Here is a 25414-nt window from a genome sequence, read left to right as displayed (position 1 = left end):
TCAGGTGAATCTCAAATGATGACAGAGAGCTCACTGTTAAGATCTAGGGGAGGCTAGTGGGGCCAGCTAGTATAAGTACCTATAGCTTGACTTGTTGAAGGAGTGAAGGGAAGCTAGGGTTGTCAAGCATAGCGATAGAGAATAAGGGCGCGCTTGTTAGGAGGTGAGGCCAGAGAGGTGAGGCCTATCCAAGGTTCTTAACATTTTTCATGCTGTGGACCCTTTTGGCTTCTAATAAAGTCTGTGAACCACTTGTCAGAATAGTGTTTTCAAATGCGTAAAATAAAACACATAGAGTTAAATAGGAAGCCAATTATATTGAAATACACTTATCAAAATATAAAAGAAATTCTTGAGAAATAAGTCCTTTTTATTAATGCATCAAATAACATGATCTGAGTGAAGTTCGAACTTCTTTAATTTTGAACTAATGAGTTTAAATGTTAAAGTTATCTCCAAAAAACTATAATATGATATGAAAATATATCTGGAATTTTAATTGATGACAAAGACACAAGTACTGATGATACTACAGTGGTTTATTACTTACATTAACAATGGAAGAAAATGCTTGATTCCAGTTAGAGGTTAGAGAAAATGAAGATGTGATTTACTTCTCTTCTTTGTTTATGTACTACCTTGAATTCAAGGATCTATGGACCTTTGTTTAAGACCCTGGGATAGATCATGTAAGGCTTTTTAGGTTGTGGTAACTAGTGGAAGATGGAGTTTATCAAAACCCAATGGTGGTGCTCGCTTTGGCAGCACATACACTAAAATTGGAACGATACAGAGAAGATTAGCATGGCCCCTGCGCAAGGATGACATGCAAATTCGTGAAGCGTTCCATATTTTTAGGTAATAGTGTTATTAAGATTTTATTTTAGTTTCTGTACTTCTGTAATTGAAAACAATCGTACTGAAAAGTATGTTATTTTGTTACTAGAAATAAACCAAAAATGATTTTTAAAAAAACAACAACAACCCAATGGTGCCCATCAATTGATGAATGAATAAATAAAATGTGGCATATCCATACAATGGAATATTGTTCCTCAGTCAAAAGTAATGAAGTACTGATGCATGATACAACATGGACGAACCTTGAAAACATTATGCTGAGTGAAAAAAAGCCGTCACAGTATAATGTGATCCATTTATATGAAAAGACCAGAATAGGCAAATTTATAGATTCAGAAGGTGGATTAGTGATTGCCTAGGCTTGGAGGAATGGCAGGAGGTTGGAAGGAAATTGTAAGTTACTGCTAATGGGTACAGGGCTCCTTGTTTCTTTTGAGGGCAGTGACAGAGTTTGAAAATTGATGGTGGTGATGGTTGCACAAATCTGTGAATATACTAAAAACCATTGAATCATACACTTTAAAATGGAGAATTGTTTGGTATATGATTTATATCTCAATAGAGCTGTTATTTTTAATTAAAACCATAACCAATTGGGGGAAAAAAAAACCCAGTTGGAAATTGCCAACTGGGACTCAGTACAAATTACAAGTAGGGGAAGGAATTCAAGATGCTATTGAAGGCTTTGCAGGATATGGAACAAGTGAGCAGAGGAAGGGACTTTAACTCTGAGAAGAGCTGCAGCAAGGTGTGAGGGGCTAGAGGACATGTTCTGAAGTTTATACAGGTACTTCTGTAATAATACTACTTGTGTTTTCTTGGAAAACCTTACCTTCTTCGAAGTCATGTGCTAGAAAACAGAACTTACAGAAAAAAATAGAGATAAGGTAGACCTCAAAATGTGAAAAATTTTAAGTGATTAATAACAAAAGCATTAACCTTTAATAAAAACAATAGCCTGCTTAAATCTCCATTGCATTTGTAGCCAGCATCAAGTGACACTTTGCAGCTTTAAAGTCTGGGGCTCATTTCCTCCTTCGAGATGCCCTTTGAGGGCATTTGCTTCAAATGTCAGTTTCAACAAAGTTAAAAATCTGAACTGGGTATATAGAATTCAGTTGAATAAAAAATTTCTTTTTAAACAGTGGCAAATGTTTTTGTACTCTTCATCTATACTCAGCCTTTCCACATACCTTAACATAGTGGAAAGTATAATGGTCATTAAGCCAGCTACTCTGAGGTCTTTGTATGTTGCTAAGCTTACTCTTAATTGTGTGAAAGCTTTCCCTTGATCTCTTCAAGACATTAATGGGCTGGGGGAAAAATCATTCGTGAACCAGTGCCACCACCATGTTTTGCTGCCATCATTCCCCTCTTTACCAATAGCATATGAGCTAATTCAGAATAAAGAACCAGGCATTGTAGCACAACAGACATTATGTGGGCAAAGTTGTTTATAGACTGTCTAATGTTTCACACATATGTACTATTTTCTAAATATGTCTAGATGCTGTTGTGATTAATAATAAAATATGAATTCTCTCAATAGTTTTACTGATTGCCATCATAACGTTTTCATCATTTTCTCAATCAAGAGCTACCAATACGTCTGGAAAATGTTGGGAATTGTTGCTTTGGAGTGAAATGCAGTATGGTAGAGATTACTTGCAGCATTCTCCTAAGGGAATTTATTGGAGATCAGAAGAAAATCCTTGTGTTATAACCAATAATAATGCGTGGTAACTATTGCTGAGCTTCTGTTGTGTCAACTACTGTATATATACTAAGCATAGTTGTCTTATTTATTCATCTTCTAGGTAGCTGTTGTTATTACTCCCATTGTAATAGACAAGGAAAAGGAGGCTCCAGATCACAGAGCCATAGATACCAGAGCAGGGATTGGCTTCCAGGTCTCTCTACTCATGCCTTTCACACTATAGACCCTGTTGCTTCACTTACTTCTCCTCACATAATTCCCCAGCATGTGCTCTTGAACAGCATCAAGCGAAGTTCCATTTACTTGTGGCTTGATTTAACCTCTGTTAATTGGAGCACTGTATTATTAATGGAAATTAGGGATTTATAAGGTAAGTTAGATATTTTATTTTAATGACTTCAACTTTGGGTTATTAAATCTAAAAAGAAACGCTATTCATTTGGTTGTAATTAATGTCACATTTCTGCATCTATAGTACCTCTTCTGAAGGCGATTAACAGACATGCAGGGCAGGCAGTGTTTTATTAGTAGGAAACTTTGAGTGCCAGATCATCTCCCTTACTATATAAGTACTAAACACATTTGAATTAAGATACCTGAGTGAGTAGTAACTTCAGAGATCTGCTACACAGTTTGTGCTTTTGGGATCAAAGGCTGCTCATTATTGCAAATTTTCATGATTTGTAGTTTTGTATTTTTAATATAGGACCTATTTATTTATTTATTTACTTTTTGCTTTCTTTTAGGAAAACATCAGGCATTGTTGTTGGCAGTTTTTGTGACTCCTCTTATTGATCTTCGTTCTGATTTCTCCAAGTTTCAGGAAATGATAGAAACAACTTTAGATATGGATCAGGTATGCAATATACTCTTTAAAACAAGCGGCAGAATAGTTTTGAAAAGCAAAGGCACATCAGAAAACTTTCCAGATTTCTCTTTTTTATATTTAATTTCGGCACTTTTGTAAGGCACCTTTGAGACAGTGGATGTAAGATTAAGTGATGGGAAAAGGTTTTTAAACTTTTTTTTAATAACAATCATTTCAGTGGACGAAAATTAAGAAAGATTAACAGAGGAAGTGAATGTTGGGCATAAGTGGCCTGGTTAAAGGAAATTTCATAAATAAAAGATTTCACATGTGCAAGCTGAGTTTTGTTTTAATTCCAAGAAAGAAGGAAAGTTATAGTCACTGGAAAAGGGAAAGGTATAGAGGTAAACATAGAACGTAAGAGAAGTCAGCTTCTCTTGTTTTTTTTCCACATAGAGAAGGTCTTTGGGGGAGGAGGTTAGAGTATGGGTGTATCTCCTGAGTGGTTGTATACTAAAAAGTTAACCATGACTCTAAATACTAATACTTTGAAATTTTTTACACTAACTTTCCTGTTAAATATAATCATGCAGGAAATATGTGCTTACATTATTCTTATTAAAGAATAGTTAGATTCTTTGCATTCTTCTTGATAACTGGATTAAGTGGAGTTAACATTTGCCATATATGATGTTGATTTATTTTGTTTTTACTGGATCATTAACAGATTTAAAGAAATTAAACCTCGTTTACTCTGTGCTCTTTGGATATTAGAAGCACACGTGTGTGTGTGTGTGTGTGTGTGTGTGTGTGTGTGTATAAATGCTCTTTTCTGGTAATTTGTCAGTGATAGGGCAATCTTTTCCATTTACTTGTAGGTTAAACAGTCAGAAAACTTGCATCATTCATCCTTTGTTTAGGAAAACTTGTGTTTTAGCTCTTGTTTCCTCTGTAATGTTGCTGTTAGTGGAATGATTTTAGGTGCCCAACTTTTAGGTCATTGGGAGCTCAGCAATCTGTTTTAACAAGCCCACCAGGTGATTCTGATACATGATTAAGTTTGAGACCCACAATATTAAGGCATGGAGATAGCAACTTAGAAGTTTCTAATAAAGCTGGCCACAAAGGGCAAAATCAACTGCAGCATTTCATCAGAGCTTTGCCTGGCCTCGGGGTTCCTTCAAGTGTGTAAATAGGTGTAATGACATGGAAAAGTTCAGTTCTTGCTTTCCCACCTCGATTTTAGTCAGAGTTTTTGTTGACCATCAAGAGCTACACATTTACTTGCTTTCATTTAAAGGAATGTTTACAAATATCCAACTCTGCCCAGTCACAGGTAAGGCCACATCCTCACCTGTTGGGAAGAAGGGGGCAGCAGTATCCAGATGTTTAAAATCTTTGGATTTTAGAAGCACATGAATGTGTGTGAGTGCGTGTGTTTGTGTGTGTGTGTCGTCTGTGTGTGTGTAGGTATAAATGCTTCTTTTCTGGTAATATTTTGTCAGTGATAGGGCAGTCTTTTTCATTTACTTGTAGGTTAGTGTGCTTGTGGGTAGTTTTCCAGAAAGAGATTTAAAATACCAGGATATAAATTTTTAAACTGTTTTTCTTTATTTAGTGCATTTCTACTTATAAATGGAACATATAGTATTAGAACAAGTGAAACAAAATGATGGAAAGAAATACAGAGTCAAAAATGACCGTCCTTGATTTTTCTCCTTCCCTCTTTTCAGATGAACAATGTTAACAGCCTGGTGTGCTTTCTTCAGCTCCATTGTATTATCCTTATTGTGGGTTAAGGATTTTTACTTTGCTCTGAAATACTTGACACATATCTGTTAAACTAGAATTTGCTGTGACTGTAAAATAGTAGTCAGTGTTCACTCTTGAATGACGCTATGGGATTAGAGCGTTATAAGATTTTATAAATGTCTGGGAAGAGTGGATTGCGAAGGTAAGCAGTGCAATAATTGGTTGGATATAGACTGCAAAAGAAGAGGTCATTTGTCCTCATTTCATTGCTGTCACTTTAGATACGACAAGCCCCAGTTTTTAAATCTGAAAGTAGAATATTAAGTAGTTAACTTTGTAGGGGAAGAAAACTTTTCCTGTCCTTTCTTAGGTTCATTGTTTGGGGGACTGGTAATTAAACTGACCAAAAAAAAAAAAAATTTAGCAAGAGAACAGACTTGGAGTTCACAGAAAAATGTGACTCAAGGAAGCTGTTAGAATTTGGGAATATTAGGGGAAGGGGAGTGGGAGAAAAGGCACTTACTGTAAAACAAATGGCTTTTAGGAAAGATAAATGAGCTCTTTGGAGAACAGATGGAAGATATGATAGTTTTGACTTCCCTGGTTGTGAATCTCCCTGGGAAAGGACTTAACGACAATTGAGTTCTTTGGGGAGGCTCTGCTTTTAGGGAGATAAGAGAGTTCAGAAACAAAGTCTACTCTCATGCTTTCATCTCAATATAATTTTTATGCCACAGTGACATGTTGTGGACCCCTTCAACATTAAGTACTGTGCCAGTAAGATGTGAGTTATGGGTTTGCTTTTTTAAAATTTTCTGAGTAGATTATTTGTGGTTAAACTTAATATCAGTTAGGACTCTTTATTTTTGCAGGTAATCTAAACTCTCAATATACCTTGGCTCATGAAATTCTAAGTCTAGAGATACGGTAGGCTTTATTTAGAGTCGCTTTATTCAGCAGCTCTGTGAGGCCATCCAAAGGACCTAATTTCTTGATCTCTTCTATTTTTTTATGATTTAAATTTTGACCTAAGGCTGGTTCCTCTTTTGGCTCTAGGATGGCTACCTACCAGTAGCAGTTCATGCCATATTCCAAGAAAGAGTCCTGAAGTTTGCCTTGATGGGACTATTTAAGCAATGATTGTGGCCAGAGAAATAGAATGGGATGTTTGGCCTAAGATACAAGGGGTAGGTTATTTCTCTAGTTGGAGATACACAAAATAAGAGCACTACTGGGAAGGGAGAAGGAGGGAAATAACTGTTGTAAGACCACCAGGAGTGTCTCCTAAGATTCTGTCTTTATTCTCAGTTACAAACTTTTAAACTTAGCTCAGGTTATGAGGTGAATTCAAACCTTCACTGTCATTGTAGATATTTGTAGTGAATTTAGGTATTTCAGTTACGTGACTCAGAACCACTTTGAGAAAACCTCAAGAGGATATCAATCATTTCATGTATGATTTCATATTTTCTACCTGTGCACTTAAGAATTCATGTGATGAGAGGAGCAGTCATTTATATGAGTGGTTGGGTTAATTTTTGTTTTTTCCTAGGCTTAGCTTTTTATATAAATGTGTTGGGTGTTTTTTGTGGCAGCTTTCCATAAATCTTATAGAAAGGTTTTTTTTGGTTTTTTTTTTGTGGTACGCGGGCCTCTCACTGCTGTGGCCTCTCCCATTGTGGAGCACAGGCTCCGGACGCTCAGGCTCAGTGGCCATGGCTCACGGGCCCAGCCGCTCCGCGGCATGTGGGATCTTCCCGGACCGGGGCACGGACCCGTGTCCCCTGCATCGGTAGGTGGACTCTCAACCACTGCGCCACCAGGGAAGCCCCGGGTTTTCCATTTTTGAAGTAAATGTAGAGCAAAACTACCCCAAGACAGGGTTCAAAAAAAACAATGATTTTTCACAAAAATGTAAACAATATTTGTTTATTGGGTGATTCAGTGAGATGTATTAAATTTTTAAACCTTTCTGTATGTATTTGGACCATTTTATCTTTGAATCTTAGTTTTTACATACACTTATTACTGATAATTCATCTACTATTGGAAAAGTAATGACTTTAGATAAATTTTTATTGAAAATACTGGGACAGAAGAAATTGAAATAGTTTTTAAAAAACCACAATTAAATAATCCTCATACAACTATATCATTATTGTATAAGTATATGTAAGTTATAAAGATACTTTATAACTTTAAATTAACTATAACTTTAAATTAAATATAAATACTTTAAAGTTTTTGTACTCGGAAACGAAAAAGAAATACAAAACACGGAAGTATTCATATTCTTCCATCTAGAATTAACTGTCAAAATGTTGGCATTTTTTCTTATTGTTGTCCTATAAAAAACAAAACACTGTTTTTGTAAAACTGATACCTATATAAAATAGCATTCACACAATGCAGAAAGGTAGAGAGATGGTAGTTAAAAATATCCTCCACATCTACCACCCAGAAATAACTGTTAACTAACATTTAGTCTTTTCTCAAGTATGGGCAGTATTGAAGGTTTAGAGGACAGATGTTGAAATTTTGTGTTTTAGTCCCTTACAATAAAGTATTGTCCCACTCAAAATCCTAGTAGTGCCTCCATTGAGACACAGCTAATGGTACAGCTAATGGTCTTTTTATGGTTATGTACAGACAGATGCATAGATAGAGAAATGAGCTTATACTATAGACGTAATTTCTAATTTTAAGAGGGTCCAACCTAATGGTTTTCAGTGTAACAGAAAAAAAAAATTATGGGAATTGTTGAACTTCAGATGAATAATTTTTTACCATAAGAGAGGGAAAATAATCTAAAACATAGGTTAAAGAAACTTACATTAGGAAAAATATGAGGAGATTGGAGATTTCTTTGAAGGACATATTTCAATTTTGGAGTATTAATTACCTGCTCTGAAAGTTGAGCAGTTAACCACTCTTGTATGTGCTTCTGTAGAACTCCCTTCATACCTCTTGGTATTTATTAATAGTTATATTTTTACACTGGCCAGGGCTAAAATATGCACAACATGTCTGTAGCCTTAATTCCAATTTCCAGGCTGTTTAATGTTCATGTTTATATGTAAATGGATTCAGTGCTTACCATGTCCTTTTACCATGGCTTCTTCATTCCTGGCCTTAAAATGCTTGATTCCACTTTTATTTGGCTAGATCTGTTTTTCAGGTGTTATGGGTTTTTTAAAAAGAAAGGTTGATGGATATTATAGTCCTTGAATTATTTCATGCTTGATAAGCATATCTGTCTTTTAGCTTTATTCTCGAGCAAATCTTTATTATTATAGTTACAGCTTTCCTAAACTTTAATGGTGATGCACCACTATCTTCTGACATTCAGTGTCAATGAAATGTCTGTTATCACTTTGATTTACTACCGCCCTGTCCTCCCACCCGCCTCCCCATCCCCGCATTCCAGGTAATCTGCTCTGCCTGGATGCCTGAAGAATTCTTCGTTCCTGTTCCCTTTCCTTCACCCCTTTATCTTTCCCCACTTTCACCTTCCCCTTTTCCTCTGTCTGGCCCCCTCTGGGCCTTGACCTCTTTTTCTTTCCTTCTTTCTTCCCACCCCTTTTCCTTCCTTTCCCCTTCTTTCTATCCACATTCTTTCTCCTGTTAATTTCTCCATCCACTTTCCCCCTTTTTGAGGTATTTAAAAGTTTAAAATTTTGATTATAAAATACTTGTCATACTAATATAATCAACATTTGTATGCACACTATAAAGTCCTGTTTGCATACATCCCTCCACAGAATTACATGCTATCCTGAAATTGGTGTTTATTATAATTTTCATGCATTTCATTAATGTTAATATTTTCATCATATCATTAATATGTGCTATTGGTTATTTCTAAACTTTATAAATAATATTGTCTTAAGTATTTTGATTAAAATTGCATTTAATTTAATGATTAACTTAGGGGAGAATCAACATCATTACAACATTGAGTCTTTTTTAAAATTAATTAGTTAATTAATTAATTTAACATCTTCATTGGAGTATAATTGCTTTACAATGGTGTGTTAGTTTCTGCTTTATAACAAAGTGGATCAGCTGTACGTATACATATATCCCCATATCTCCTCCCTCTCAGCATTGAGTCTTTCTATCCATAAATATATTTTTTCTTTTTTTTTCTTTCCAATGATTACATTTTTTGGAGGGGAATTTACATAAAATTAACCAATTTAAAGCGTGTTATTCATTGGTATTTAGTACATTTACACTGTTGTGCAACCACTACCAGTTAGTTCTAAAATATTTTCATTACCACCGAAAGAAAACCCATACCCATTAGCAGTTACTTACTTTTCCCAATTTCCCTAGATGCTGGCAACCACTAATTACTTTTCATCTCTATGGACTTGACAATTCTTGACATTTTTTGTAAATGGAATCATACAATATGTGACCTTTTGTGACTGGCTTCTTTTATGACTCAGTAATATTCCATTATATGTATATACTACATTTTGTTTATCTAGTCACTTGTTGATGGACTTAAAGGTTGTTTCTACTCTTTGGCTATTATGAATAGTACTGCTTTGAACAGTCATGTACAAGTAATTTGTTCCGTTCTTTTAGGCATATACCTAGGAGTGAAATTGCTGAGTCATATGGTAATTTTATGTTTAACTTTTTGAGGAATCACTACACTGTTTTCCATAGTCCCTGCACCATTTATCATTCCCACCAGCAATATATGAGGATTCCAGTTTCTCCACATTCTTGCTAATACTTGTTATTTTCTGTGGTTTTTGTTTGTTTTGTTTTGTTGTTTTAATAGCCATCCTAGTTGGTATGAAGTTGTATTTGATTGTGGTTTTGAATTGCATTTCCCTGGTGTCTAATGATAAGTATCTTTTCATGTATTTGTTGATCATTTTATTTTATTTTTAAATTTTATTGATTGATTTTTGGCTGCGTTGGATTTCCGTTGCTGTGCACGGGTTTTCTCTAGTTGCGGTAAGGGGGGGCTACTCTTCGTTGTGGTGCATGGGCTTCTTATTGCTGTGGCTTCTCTTGTTGTGGAGCATGGGCTCTAGGCGTGTGGGCTTCAGTAGTTGCAGCATGCGGGCTCAGTAGTTGTGGTTCGCAGGCTCTACAGCGCAGGCTCAGTAGTTGTGGCGCACGGGCTAAGTTGCTCTGCGGCATGTGGGATCTTCCCAGACCAGGGCTCGACCCTGTGTCCCCTGCATTGGCAGGCGGATTCTTAACTACTGTGCCACCAGGGAAGTACCTGTTGATCATTTTATATCTTTGGAGAAATGTCTCTTCAGATCCTTTGCTCATTTTTTAAAAATTTTTATTTATTTATTTATTTGCGGTACGCGGGCCTCTCACTGCTGTGGCCCCTCCCGTTGCGGAGCACAGGCTCCGGACGTGCAGGCTCAGCGGCCATGGCTCACGGGCCCAGCCGCTCCGAGGCACGTGGGATCCTCCCGGACCCGGGCACGAACCCGCATGCCCTGCATCGGCAGGCGGACTCTCAACCACTGCGCCACCAGCGCAGCCCTGCTCATTTTTAAATTGTGTTGTCTTTCTGTTGTTGAGTTGTAAGTGTTCTATTTATATTCTGAATATATTTCTAGTAGATATATATTTCTGAGTTTTCCAATTGCTAAAAGTTGTTCATAGTGATTGCTTATTATTTTTAAAAGGACTGCTGTATTTGCAGATAGATTTCCTGTTTATTTTTAATATAATTTGTTTGTGCCTTCCTTGACACTTCTTCCTTTCCATAGTTTGTCTGTTTTTTAGAGAATCAACTTGTCTAAATCTACCTTTAAAATCCTTTTTTGTATCTTTGGGTTTTTTTTTTCCCATTAATTTCCATTCTTACATATATATTTCATCTAAATTTGGTCTCTTTTCAGCCTCTTTAGTTGAGCGTTCACTACTTTTCCAGCCTTTTCTTTTTTAGTAAGCACTTAAGATTATACTTTCCTTTCATTGTGTTGTTTTAGCTGACTGAATCCTATACGTTTTGAGAGGTACAATTTCTTACTTAGTTTTAAGTCCTTTATTCCATTATCATTTATTTGTTCTTTGGTTTGTCATTTGTTTAGAAGTAAGTTTTTGTTTAGAAGTAAGTTTTTAAATTTCCAAGCTTGGTGTGTGTCAGTTTCATAAAACTTCTCCATGTGTGTGTGGATTATGAGTGCTCCCTAATTTTGGTTGCAGAGTTCTCTATATGTCCATTAGATAAAGCTTTAGTTGTTTTGTTCACATTGTCTGGATACTTGCTAATTTTAATCTGCTGAGTTACTGAGAGAAATGTGGATGTCTTCATAAATTCAGTACATTTTTGCTTCATATGTTTTCAAGGCACAGAGCTGTCATTTTGTGTGTGTGTGTGTGGGCAATTGAACCTTTATCATTCTTAGGGATATTTAAATAATAGTAATGCTATTATTATGTAATGCTTTTTGCCTCAGATTTATTTTGTCTGATCATAAGAAAGCAGTGCCAGAGTCCTTCTTTTTTGTTTTTTACATGGTATATCTTTTCCCATCCTTCGTGAGTTTTTTTGGTTTAGGTAAAAACTTACAGCTGGATTTTATTTATTTTAAAATTTTATTTGAGGGCTTCCCTGGTGGCACAGTGGTTGAGAATCTGCCTGCCAGTGCGGGGGACATGGGTTCGAGCCCTGGTCTGGGAGGATCCCACGTGCCGTGGAGCAACTAAGCCCGTGTGCCATGACTGCTGAGCCTGCACTCTAGAGCCCACGAGCCACAACTACTGAGCCCGTGTGCCACAACTACTGAAGCCCGCATGCCGCAACAAGAGGGGCCACCGTGGTGAGATGCCTGTGCACCTCAGCAAGGAGTAGCCCCCACTCGCTGCAACTGGAGGGGGCCCGTGGCAGCAACAAAGACCCAACACAGCCAAAAATAAATAAATAAAATAAATAAATTTTTAAAAAATTAAAAAAAATTTAATTTGATAGGGACTTCTCTGGTGGTGCATTGGTTAAGAATCTGCCTGGCGGTGGGTTTAATCCCTGGTGTGGGAAGATCCCACATGCCGTGGAGCAACTAGGCCCATGAGCTACAACTGCTGAAGCCCGCGTGCCTGGATCCTGTGCTCTGCAACAAGAGAAGCCAGCGCAGTGAGAAGCCTGTGTACTGCATCGAAGAGTGGCTCAGCTCGCCGCAACTAGAGAAAGCCTGCACGCAGCAACGAAGACCCATAGCAGCCAAAAAAAAAAAGAAAGTTTAATTTGATAATCTCTTTTTTTAAAGTGGCAATTTGGATTTATTTCTACCGAATTATTTTGTGATTCTTATCGTTCCTGGTTCCCCTTACCTGTTCTTTCTTAATTTTATGTTGATTGGGTTTTAAAAATTCCCATTTTCCCTCTTATGCTCCTCCTCTATCCTATCACACACACACTGGTTTGAAGTTCTTCACAAATTTTTAAAAAAAATGTGTATACATAACTCATCAAAGTCAAAAACGTTGTCAGCATCTTCTTACTTCTCCCCCAGAATACTAGGACCTTAGAATACCTTAGATCAGATTATATTTCTTCATTACTGGTTGATATTTTAGTTCTATCTTTTTTACCCCTTAGATTTCTCTATAGTCAGTGTTAAGATTTGCCCATCTGCTTACCATTTTCTTTGCTGTTCATTTCTTCTTCCGGGATATTCTTTAGGAGTTCCTTTATTGATGGGGGGGGAGTCTGTTAGTCAGATTTTGTTTGTTGGAAAATGTCTGTATTTTACCCTTGTTCTTTTTTTTATTGGGGTATAGTTGTTTTTACAATGTTGTGTTAGTTTCTACTGTACAGTGGAGTGAAGTAGAATTCCCTGTGCTATATAGCAGGTTCTTATTAGCTATCTATTTTATACATATTAGTGTATATATGTCAATCCCAATCTCCCAATTCATCCCACCCCCGAACCCCTGCTTGGTGTCACCCTTGTTCTTGAAGGATATTTTATCTGAGTGTACAATTCCACATTGACAGCTACTTTTCCTTAGTACCTGTAAGATTGTGTTGCATTGTCTGCTGGCTTGCACTATTATTGTTGACAAGTTTTGATCCCAGATATTGGTTCCTTTTACTACACTGGGCCCAAAAGTGGATTTCTTTTTTATTTTTCCTATTTGGATTTGCTGTGTTTTCTTAATCAGAGAATTCATGTCTTTTATTAGTTCTGGAAAATTATTAGTCATTATCTCTTTGACTATTGTGTTTACTCTTTTTTTCTAAAGCTATGATTAGACATGTGTCAGACTTTTGCATTCTTTTTCTGCCACGTGTCTGTGCTGCTCTCTTTGTGATTATTTCAGATGGTCTCATTCTTCAGCTCTAATATGTTGTTTAACAATCCCATTGGGTTTTTTAAAATAAATTTATTTTATTTATATTTATTTTTGGCTATGTCGGGTCTTCGTTGCTGCGCGTGGACTTTCTCTAGTTGTGGCGAGCAGGGGCTACTCTTCGTTGCGGTGCACAGGCTTCTCATTGTGGTGGCTTCTCTTGTTGCAGAGCACAGGCTCTAGGCGGGTGGGCTTCAGTAGTTGCAGCACGTGGGCTCAGTAGTTGTGGTGCAGGCTCTAGAGCACAGGCTCAGTAGTTGTGGCCCATGGGCTTAGTTGCTCCGTGGCATGTTCCTGGGCCAGGGCTCGAACCCATATCCCCTACATTGGCAGGCGGATTCTTAACCACTGCCCCACCAGAGAAGCCCGGGTTTTGTTTTTTTTTAATGATTATATTTTTCATTTATAGAGGTTGTTTGGTTCATTTCTAAGTCTGCCTAGTCTTTTTTTTTTTTTTTTAAGTAGTAGCTTGTTCTTTGCTCAGGTGTTCCATTCCCATTCTTAATATTCCATCTCGAAAATTTTTTTCTTTTTAATTTTTTTTTTTTTTTTTTTTTGTTTTTCCCCCTTTTTTTTTTTTTTTTTTTTTTTGACTCTCTTACTCGTGGTGGCTTGTTTCCTTGTCTGTTATGTATGTTTAGATTATGAATTCTCATTTATCTGGGTTCCTTCTGTGCAAATCATATATCCTCTCAGATAAAATTTGCTTTTGCCTTATACCCTACAAATGTAATTAACCCAATAACACATTTATTTCTCAGCCTGTAGCTTTCTACATTTGTTAGGGCAAAGATTTAGCTGTTGAAAAAGAAACCTCAAATAAATCGATAACAGTGGCTTAAACAGGAATAGGGGTTTCATTTTCTATCACGACAGTGTAGGCATAGCAGCACAGGGCTGGCAGGGCAGCCCCACTGTCTCTGCACCCTGTCTCCCCTTTACTTCTCTAGCATCCTTAGGGTGTTGCCTTCATCTTCAAGGTCCAGGATGGCTTACTACCTTATCTTTATTCCAGCCAATGGGAGAGGACTAAAGGGGAAGATGAGGACACATTCTGGAAATGGTACACATCATTCCTGCTCACATTCTGTTGGTCAGAATTTAGTTACATGCCCACACCAGCTGCAAGCAAAGCTGGAAAATGTAGTCTTTGTTCTTAGTAGCTACGTGTCTCATGAAAAATTGTCAGTTCTGTCACTGTAGAAGGAGGGGATAATAGAAATGGCCATACCCAGCAGCCTTTTTCACTGCTGAGACATACAGCAGACATTTGAAATCCCAACTCCAGTGAAGGCAGGCTTTTATTTATTTATTTAAAATTAATTTTTATTGGAGTATAGTTGATATCCAGTGTTGTGTTAGTTTCTGCTGTACAGCAAAGTGAATCAGTTATACATATACATATATCCACTCTTTGTTAGATTCTTTTCCCATATAGGTCATTACAGAGTACTGAGTAGAGTTTCCTGTGCTAGACAGTAGGTTCTTATTAGTTACCTATTTTATATATAGTAAAGGTTGGCTTTTAGTCACACATTGTCAGAGAGGAGATTCTGCCCCTGCCTTCCTTTTTCCAGGGGCCCAGGCTGATAGAGGCACGTTTCCCTAATTGTTACCATATCTCATGAGGTAGGTTTTTAACATGGTCCCCCAGCCTTGCTCTATGCTGGGGACTCTCCATTTTGCAGGAGCTCAGACATAGTTTTCCCTAACTCAACTATACACTTATTTGAAAAAGTGCTTATAATATTTTATCTAGTATTTCTAGGATAGTGGAGTTTTTGAAGATTTCTAGTATCTTCCATACTTACTTTCTCCTCTCTAATTACTTTAATCTCTTTCATGTGAATTCTCTCTGATTATATCAAGTCTTTTCTACTATGTCAGTACAGGTAATTTGATTCAACAGTATCTCTCCTCTTCTTTGTTATGTTGTATTTATTTGTATTTTAATGATATTGCTAGGATCTAACTTCCCTTCCTTATTCTTTTTATCTTGCTTCTTGATTTCATTATCCCGTTTTGGAGTTCTAAGCCTGGGTTTATTTTGTTCCATTTCCTTTGTGTAGTCTGGTGTAATGGGTGTGTGTGTTTCTGGAGCTAGGTGGGTGATAATCTGAAAGACAACTCGTAGAGGTCATTATGTTGTGTTTGTTAGAATACCTCAGTTCTAGGTTAGAACACTCAGTTGGGTGGTATATTTTCTTATCCATTGTTTGGGAGGAGTAAGGCATTAATGAAGGATACTCCATTTGGTGTGTGACCTAAGAGTGTTTACTAAGTTAGAGCTCAGTCATCACTTTCCCTTGCTTCACTGGGGTCTCCCAGCAGCATTTTCAGAATAGTATTCCCCCATCTGCGGAAGGAAACTGTAAGGGCACCCCTCAACTTTCTACTCTCCAGGTTGGGATTCTTAGTGAGATTTCTCAGGGTTTTGTTGACTCACCAGAGGATTTCTGGAAGGTGGGAGTGAGGATGGGAACTAAGCCTGGCTCAGCCTCACTTCTCTTTAAGTTTCATTGGAAGAAGGCAGTTCTGTAACACTGTCAATCCACCATTGTAGCATTATTTTTTTCCTTGGATTATCATAAGTCTTGGTCCTTGTTTCTAGATCATCTTCATTGTTTGTTTAAATAACTGTATAATATTCTAGTGATGTATGATTGTGCAAATATTGTGATGTTCTGTTATTTCCAGGTCTTGTTGTAACAGATAAATCTGTAGAGATTTTATTCATCCCTGTGTTGTTTGCTTCTGTTGCATTATTTCCTTAGATTGAATTCCCAGGAGTAGAATTGCTATGTCAGAGTATAACAAATATCTCTGAGTCTTGTCTCATATTGCTTTTTCTTTTTTAAAGGTTATAACAACTTAGATTCCCACCAGAAATGAATGAGTATACTAATTTCACTATAGCCTCATTAGTATTTGGTGATAGGGTTTTTCTTTTTCCTTAAAAAAAATAGCTATAGGCTTCCCTGGTGGCACAGTGGTTGAGAGTCCGCCTGCCGATGCTGGGGACACGGGTTCGTGCCCCGGTCTGGGAAGATCCCACATGCCGCGGAGCGGCTGGGCCCATGAGCCGTGGCCTCTGAGCCTGCGCGTCCGGAGCCTGTGCTCTGCAGCGGGAGCCTGTGCTCTGCAGCGGGAGAGGCCACAACAGTGAGAGGCCCGCGTACCGCAAAAAAAAAAAAAAGCTATAGAATAATATCTTAAGGTTGCTTAAATATTCATGTGTTTTATTATTATGGAGCTTTAGCAGTTTTCTGTGGCTTTAGTTTACTACTTATTTTCTCATCTGTGAGTTGTGTGTTTTTATGCCTGCCCATTTAATGACTTGATGTTTTTCTCATACATGCAAACAAGTGCCGTTTTATAAAAGAAAATGTCAACCTTTACATTTTTATATTTTGCAAAGCTATTTTGACAAATCTTTTGCCTTTTAAAAAATTAGGTTTATTTGAAATTTTAAATTTTAGTGTATTATATAATTAAATCTTTTGTTGGTTTAAATTGAGAAAGTTATTTGATTAACGTTTTATTCTCTTTTTTTTGCTAGCTTTCTGTATTGTGATTTTATTTCCCTATTGTGGTGTTGTGTTCAATTTTGGTATGTGAAGAAGGTGTGCTCTGATTAAGTGAATAGTGATTGGGAGGAATTTATATCAATCTCACTTACTGAAGTTTTAAAAATCTTGTTTTAGAAAACTGACTCATATTTTTACATAAAATTAGGTCTTTTCAATAGTTCTTAATGTCTATAAGGATAGGATTCATTCTTTTTAAAAAATATTCTTTCATAATTTGTCTGTTCAAGTTTTAGTCATTTTGTTTCAAAAAGGGATTTCAAGAGCTAACTTTTCGAGATTCCTAAGATGGATCCTTGATTTGGGCAAAAACTACACATTCTGTTACAGTCTTTAAATATTGCTTAGGGAAAAATATAAATAAAAATAAAGAATACTGTTAGGGACAAAATTATCATCAGCACTATGTTTCATATGAATAATTTTTTATATCCAGAGACCTAAGCTCCTAATAAACAGAACTCTTTATATCTGTTAATATATAGAAACTCCTTATAGTGTGACTGAGTAACTTATGGATAGTGAATCACTTAACTCAAAACATTAGTGAATTTTAAATTAAGCAAAATACTTTCATGACTTCCATCTTTACCCATCATTGATAAAATTTAGCTACTCTTCGTTCTGTCTCTAGGTGGAAAACCATGAATTCCTTGTAAAACCTTCATTTGATCCTAACTTGAGTGAATTAAGAGAAATAATGGATGACTTAGAAAAGAAGATGCAGTCAACATTAATAAGTGCAGCTAGAGAACTAGGTAAGAATGGGTTCTTGGAAGTTTGAATAATTCTTTTGTCTACACAGTATCCATACTGGAGCCGGAATTGCTTTCCTAGAAGACACAATTGATCATGCCACTTCCTTGTTTCTACTGAATAAAATTACAGTCCCATAAAGTCTACATACAGGGTTCTTTACATCTGGAGCCTGGCCTCCCCTTCAGATTCTTCTCTTACTAATTTCCCTAATCCCACGTTCCTGCCAGACAAATCACCCTACATGCCCTTGCATTGTGTCTTTTAAATAAGACCTGTTTTAAATGTTACCTCCTCTGTAAACCTAATTCTACTAGGAATAGTTCATTGATTTGGCTTTGGGGTTCCCAAGCACTTCATTAATATCAACTTAAAAAAAATTATTAGATTTAAATTCCCTGGATTATCGGTTCACTAATTAGTCTTACACTGTTTTGTCCTCTTTTGCTCTGAATTTATAAACCTCTTTGTTCTGAGCCTCTCTCACATGTATGTTGAACAGATAAATCTTAGCATAGTAGAAGACCCCTCAGAGCAGCAGTACTCTTGTATATGCCCATACCAATATATATAAAAATTTTTACAAATAGTTTCCTTGGAGAGTCCTTATATGAACTAGATCCTAGATTTAAGAATCTTTGCCTTGAAGGATATTGAAATTTACCCTCCTCATTTCATAGCTCTCTCCATGTTCTCTCTATGTCTCTTTCCTCTCTGGTCAAGTGAGGTCTGTCTTTAGTTGTTCGCTGCTTCTAACATTCCATAGTCATGCTTTAGCAAATAAATTTGTAGACAGTATCTCTCTCTTCTGGTTTGGGGTCTAAAGATCACAATGATGAATGAGATTATGAGGACAGGACAAACATAAAAACTCAAAAATCTTAGGTGCATGAAGTCTAGCTGATTGGTCATTGCTTGTTTTGTGAAGCTTCCTACACTTAACATGAAGTATATGTCCTAGTTTTTCTAGGGCTTCATTGTCAGAGTCTCAAGTTTTTGTTTGGAAAGTATATTTGTTTTCTTTAATTATACTCTATATTAGTTCCAGAGAAATGCTTTGGTTAACTAAAGAACCCTCAGCAGAACTCCTCAAGGACAGTGACCATTTCTTATCTACCCTCATGCCCACAGCATCTTAGAACAGTGTGTGCCACCCACTGCTGGTGCTCTGCAGCCTTGGTTGGGTTTACCTAGAAAGGCCTCCGCATCAGAAGCTAACATTAATAAGGGGGTTTAAGTATTTTCATGTAGTTTTTTGAGTGAAGTAAGTGAAGTAGGATGTGCATCTTTCCCAGTTGGATAATATTAATAATTTCCAGTATGCTGTCATGTAATAAAAGGGTATTTTTCACTATTTAGATTTAAGTGTTTTAAACACTTACATTGAAAATGGCTGTAGATATCTATGACATACTTTTTCTTTTTTTTCCTGATCATGAAGGCTTGGATCCTGGCAAACAGATTAAACTGGATTCCAACACACAATTTGGATATTATTTTCGCGTAACATGCAAGGAAGAAAAAGTCCTTCGTAATAATAAAAATTTCAGTACAGTAGATATCCAGAAGAATGGTGTTAAATTTACGAACAGGTTTGTAAGCCTATGTTAAATTAAGTCTTTACTAGCCCCATGAAACTATTCTCTGATGAAATGTGAATGTTCTATGGTAAGGAAGTTTTACCGTATTTATTGTTAATATAAGGCATAAGATAAGATTGAAGCTTTTTTTCCCTTACAAGAGGTTGGTCAGATATCCCAACACCACTTGTTAAGTAATTCATTTTTTCCTCATTGACTGAAATGGCACTTTGGGTCTATTTTTAAGATTATTCTTTCATGTATGTCTCTTACCATCCTTTTATCAGTATGAAATACATTGTATTACATTTATTTTATGTTTCCATATCTATTACAGTTAGTTCCCCTTCATATCTCTGTTAGTTATTTTCACATTTATTTTTTCTAAGAAAACTTTGTTATCCTTGATCATTAAATTCTTCTGGTATATCAGTTGGTTGTATCATTTAGTTTAGGGAGATGTCTACCAGCCTTAATAAGGCCATTCATTAGACTACAGCTTTTTTTTAAAAAAAAAAATGTGTTCCATGTTGTAAAAAATCTTACCAGTTTTTTTCTGCGTTTTCTCTTGCTGATGTTAGGAAGTTCCTGAGGCAGATTATTCATGGGTGAAAAAAGAATTATTTAAAAATAAATCTTCTGTGACTAGTAGAGTGAGGGCATTTATCCTTTCTCTTCTGTAATGTTCTAGAACTTATGGCCAGCCTTACTCCCACCCTCCTGAATATTCTTAGTATTTACAGCTAACTTTTGTATATATGATCCTCTTTCCATTTATTTAGTAAGTGTTTTGAGTGTCTGTTACATGTAGACATTATTCTAGGTGTTCAGACAACCTAGTAATGAAAACAGTCGGTCTGTTTAGTTTGTTTCTCATAACAGCTCTCTGAGATAAACAGGACACGTTAAAGTTCTCTCACTTTTTAGATGGAGAAACTGAAACTCCAGTTCCCCAGGATTGGACAGCTAGTAACAATAGATACTCTAACCTGGATCTTCTGTTGCCAAATTTATTAGTTGCTTTTCTCAATCACACTATATCCCTGATTCAAGAAATTTATATATGTTATAATTAACCAATGGGTGACTGGAAGATGATTATAACACCTCAAAAGTTCAGTCTTACCTAAGCCAAAATATATATAGAGGTTGAACTGACCACAGTGGTTCCAAAAGTTGTGAAAAATTCATTCGTTCATTCATTCATTGCTTGTTGTCAACAGATTGCTTGCTGTGGATCTGACTCTGAGATCATATAATTGTCCTTCTTAAAAACCTCCAGTGTCTGTCATCCAGAAAAATTTTAAATCTTTACTATAACCCGTACAATCTGATTCCTGCCCACCTCTTCTTTTCTCTCTGTCAGCTCTCCCCGTCACACAGCAGTCTCACTTTTATAATGTCTTTGCTTCTTTTCTTCCTTTAATTCTTTCCAGTTGCCTGTTTCATAGTCTTTTTGTGCCAATGTACTGTTCTCAAGCTGTATATGCATGTTATGGCATTCGCTGGTTCCATCATGTTCACAGTTATTGCCTTGATTGACTAATACCGCCCTCCTTCTGATAAGTACTTCCCCCTCTTTCTTGTATCCTCTGTGACCCCCTCATCTTGTCTTTTTGTTTTTAATTTCATTCCCTTCCTTTGATACCAGTGAATATTTTTTCTCTATTCTCATCTTCAGCAATTTTTATTTCAACCTTTAATTTTCATTTACTCTTCAAATTGCTCAGTAAGATTGTTTTCAAAACATTTACCTTACTTCGACAACTTTCAGTATCAAAGACCGTTTCCTACAGTAATGAGAGAAACTGTGTGTGGAGGTGTGTGTTATTTATTTTTTAATCGAAGTATAGCTGATTTACAATATTATATTAGTTTCAGGAATACAGCATAGTGATTCAGTATTTTTATAGTTTATACTCCATTAAAAGTTATTATGAGATAATGGCTATAATTCCCTGTGCTGTACAATATATCCTTGTTGCCTTATCTATTTTATACATAGTAGTTTCTATCTCTTAATCCTATATCCCTAATTTCCCCCTCTCCCCACTGGTAACCACTAGTTTGTTTTCTATATCTGTGTCTGTTTCTGTTTTGCTGTATACATTCATTTGTTTTATTTTTTAGGTTCCATTTAAATATTTTAGAAAAGGTCACAGACCAGAATTTTACTCAAGGGAATAATTGTTATAGCAAGAATACTATTGGTGCCATTGGGCCATTCCAAACAGCATAAATGTTAATACACTGAATTCTAGCCACATCCACCCCTAATGAGTTGCCCATCTTCTACTGATATTTCGATTTTAATTGTTTTGATGCTTTATAGGATAATACTCTGGATATATTTTATATAGTGCACATTATCTCCAGTAGATGTTTTAATATTTTTAATAATACCATTATCTTGATTTGCAGTAAATTGACTTCTCTCAATGAAGAGTATACCAAAAATAAAACCGAATATGAGGAAGCCCAGGATGCCATTGTTAAAGAAATTGTCAATATTTCTTCAGGTAAATTTAATAGAACCAATACATTAAATGTTGAAGGTTTGTGGCAACCCTACCTTGTCAAATGATGGTTAGCATTTTTTAGCAATAAAGTATTTTTTAATTTAAGGTATATACTTTTTTTGTTATTGCTTATAGACTACAGTATAGTGTAAATGTAACTTTTATGTGCACTGTGGAACCAGAACATTTGTGTGTTGCTTTATTGTGATATTCCCTTTATTGCGGTGGTCTGGAACTGAACCTGCAATATCTCCAAGGTATACCTGTAGTAGTCTTGAAAAAAAATGTTTAACCTGGGGCTTCCCCGGTGGTGCAGTGGTTGAGAGTCCGCCTGCCGATGCAGGGGACATGGGTTCGTGCCCGGTCCGGGAAGATCCCACATGCCGCGGAGCGGCTGGGCCCGTGAGCCATGGCCGCTGAGCCTGCGCGTCTGGAGCCTGTGCTCTGCAACGGGAGAGGCCACAACAGTGAGAGGCCCGCGTACCGCAGAAAAAAGAAAAAAGAAAAAAAAATGTTTAACCTGAATAGTAACAAGAAGAAAAAAAATTGGATAAATTTAGATTGTGGCACATACTTTTTAAGGCCTGCACTCTTTAAAAATGTCAGTGTCATGGAAGCAAAGAAGGAATGGGCAGGTTCTGTTCCAGATTAAAGGATACTTAAAGTGACAGAACAGTCAAAGGCAGAGGATGATCCTTGATTGGATCTAGTACTAGGGGTTGGAATTGGGGACTAGCTATAAAGGACAGTATTGGGACAAATTGGCAAAGTTTAATATGAGATAATATGATATTGGTGTCACATTTCTTGGGTGTGCATAGTGATTAAGTAGGAAGATGTCCTTGTTCTCAGGTTATGTGTGCTGGATTATTTAGGGGTAGCAAGTCATTTAAAAAGTATAAACATGTATAATTCTGTAAATTGTTTTACTATTATGAATTTTTATAGTAAATCAGAAAGAAACATAAAACTTTTAAAGGATTTTAGTATACTTTATATATTTGTGTTGAGATGAATGAGATTTGTAAAGATTACATTTTTGCTTGGTGGTATCAGATTGCTGTAGCATGGTAATCTTCTAGTTGAATTATGTTCCTAGCCTAGATTGCATTTGTAAGGACCCTAAAAAACACTACATATATTCAAACCCAAAATAATATTAACTAATATTCATTAAATACCTAGTAGGTTAAAGCTGCTAGATTTTAACATTTAAATTGAAGGTTTTGTATTTGGATTCACCTTGAATTTAAATGAAACCTCTTCTTGGTCTAATATACACATTATAAACTATCTTTATTAAAAATGTAATAGATCATTTTTGTAATTTATCTTGCTCTTAAACCAGAAAAGGTGATGCTGTGAAGAGCCAGGTGTTGTGAGATACCAAATATAGACTCTTGATTAAGAGGCTTTTGGTTTTCTTTTATTATAAACCTATTCTTGTTGGTATGTTAGAAATTTTATGAGTTAAAGTAATTATGTAAGTACTCCACTAATATTTAAGTAATTCTCACAGGTTCCTATTGCTATATGGTAGGGTAGTATGATAAACTCTCCCCCTCCTCCCCCTTTTTAATATGTTAGGTAAAACAGGAATAAATTTAAAAGTGGTTTAAATTCATAAGTTAATTTTTATTTTCAAAAAATATTTTATCACTTTTATGGGGAACAAGGGAATCAGAGATTAGTCAGATTTTCTGCCATTTGATTAAACTCATAATGTTGTATTTTTCTAAAACTAAACAGTGTTCTCTTGATTGTCTTTTGAAGCTTTTGACACATTGATGTCCATGTGATAGTTCTGTGTGAGCCATGTGTCTGTTATACCAGCCCCTCCGACCTATTAAAATTTTAGAATCTATTCTGAAAATTTTGACCATATTTATTGCCTAATCATGCTTTGCCTAGCATGTGTCAGGGACTGTTTAATAGCTTTTAGTTTTACTGCTCTAGCAGAGTGGAATCTTGTTGAAAGTGTTTTAAGAAACAGTTATGGAACTAAATTTATGCTAAAATTTAACTGCATGGGAGAAAAACCTCAAGTAACAATCTTGACAGTCACATTATATCTTATTACCTAGTGTTTGCACGTTTCTTAGGATAATTGTGAAATGCCATCCTGGTTTCAGACTGTTAAAATTTAGAATTGTGCCTCACATATCACTGCACCCTGCTTTTCTTACCTTATCAATATATCATGAAAGCTTTTCCATAGAAGCTTTTTCTTGTTAGTTTTTTTTTTTTAACCTCTACCTCATTTCCTTATATAAGGAGCTATGCACATTTTTTTTTTTTTTTTTTTGAGAACAGGCCATTTATTTTGTAGAACATTTCTCAGTTTGAGTTTGTCTGATGTTTCCTCATGATTGTTTTCAGGTGATACAGTTTTGTCTGGAATACGCAGACGTTACTGTTGTCTGTGGATTCATATTAAGGGGCACATGATGTCTTTTGCCGTATCATTGGTGATGTTAACTTTTGCTGCGTGTGGGTTTCTCTAGTTGCCGTGAGCTGGGGGCTACTCTTCGTTGCAGTGTGCAGCCTTCTCGTTGTGGTGGCTTCTCTTGTTGCGGAGCACGGGCTCTAGGCACGCCGCCTTTGGTAGTTGTGGAACATGGGCTTAGTTGCTCTGCGGCATGTGGGATCTTCCTGGACCAGGGATTGAACGGTGTCCCAGCATTGGCAGGCCGTTTCTTAACCACTGCACCACCAGGGAAGTCCAAGCATCTATGCACTTTTATATTTTAATGGATCTTGGTAAGGGAGGGCATCATACTCTATTTTTGAAATCTGTTCATAGTAAGGGAAAATGTGACAACACATTTTAACCTCATGTTAAGTTTTAGGTGTTCCTTTCATGTTTAGTTATGGCAAACCTCGGTTAGTTTTTAAAAATTATATAAATTAGGAAATGGTTTTTGAATTCCCAAATGGAGGAGGGTTGAATTTATTCTTACAGCTGCTTATATGTATTTTTTCTTATCCAATATTCCTGTGTACCTTTTCTGTTTTTATATAGGCTATGTAGAACCGATGCAGACACTAAATGATGTGTTAGCTCAGCTAGATGCTGTTGTCAGCTTTGCTCACGTGTCCAATGGAGCACCTGTTCCATATGTACGGCCGGTCATTTTGGAGAAAGGACAAGGGAGAATTATACTGAAAGCATCCAGACATGCTTGTGTTGAAGTTCAAGATGAAGTTGCATTTATTCCTAATGATGTTCACTTTGAAAAAGATAAACAGGTGTTCCACATCATTACTGGTAAAAAAACCTAGTTTATGGGCTTTTTGTGGGTAATGTTTCCCATTTATTATGTTGGAGTGGAAATATATTTTAAGTTGATGAAGAAAATCCTAGTCCTTGATGATAGAAAAAGAACGTTGTTCATTCTAGTTAGTAGTATATTAATAATATATGAATGAATGAATGAATGAATATATGTGAACAGAATGAAACCTCTGTTCCAGGGGTTCAGTGCATTTAA

The 25414-nt window shown here is 36.2% G+C and overlaps 1 protein-coding gene and 1 non-coding gene across 2 annotated transcripts in view; both read left to right on the top strand.

Annotated features, from left to right (window-relative positions):
* The window catches only part of MSH2 (mutS homolog 2), a 72034-nt gene that overhangs the window by 39562 nt on the left and 7058 nt on the right, over window positions 1-25414 (top strand). Inside the window, exons 8-12 of the mRNA XM_027113177.1 lie at window positions 3325-3434; window positions 17703-17826; window positions 19266-19416; window positions 21826-21923; window positions 24946-25191. Coding sequence (XP_026968978.1) covers window positions 3325-3434; window positions 17703-17826; window positions 19266-19416; window positions 21826-21923; window positions 24946-25191 — 729 coding nt within the window. The remainder of the gene's footprint in view (window positions 1-3324; window positions 3435-17702; window positions 17827-19265; window positions 19417-21825; window positions 21924-24945; window positions 25192-25414) is intronic.
* Window positions 750-856, top strand: LOC113624234 (U6 spliceosomal RNA). The gene has a single exon (XR_003434278.1). It is a non-coding gene; the product is annotated as a U6 spliceosomal RNA (small nuclear RNA).

Source organism: Aethalodelphis obliquidens, unplaced genomic scaffold, assembly GCF_003676395.1.
Source record: "Aethalodelphis obliquidens isolate GAN/ISIS:26980383/991018 unplaced genomic scaffold, ASM367639v1 scaffold12, whole genome shotgun sequence".
Taxonomy (NCBI): Eukaryota; Metazoa; Chordata; class Mammalia; order Artiodactyla; family Delphinidae; genus Aethalodelphis; species Aethalodelphis obliquidens.
The sequence above is the reverse complement of the archived record's forward strand: the minus strand, read 5'-3'. Positions and strand labels throughout refer to the sequence as shown.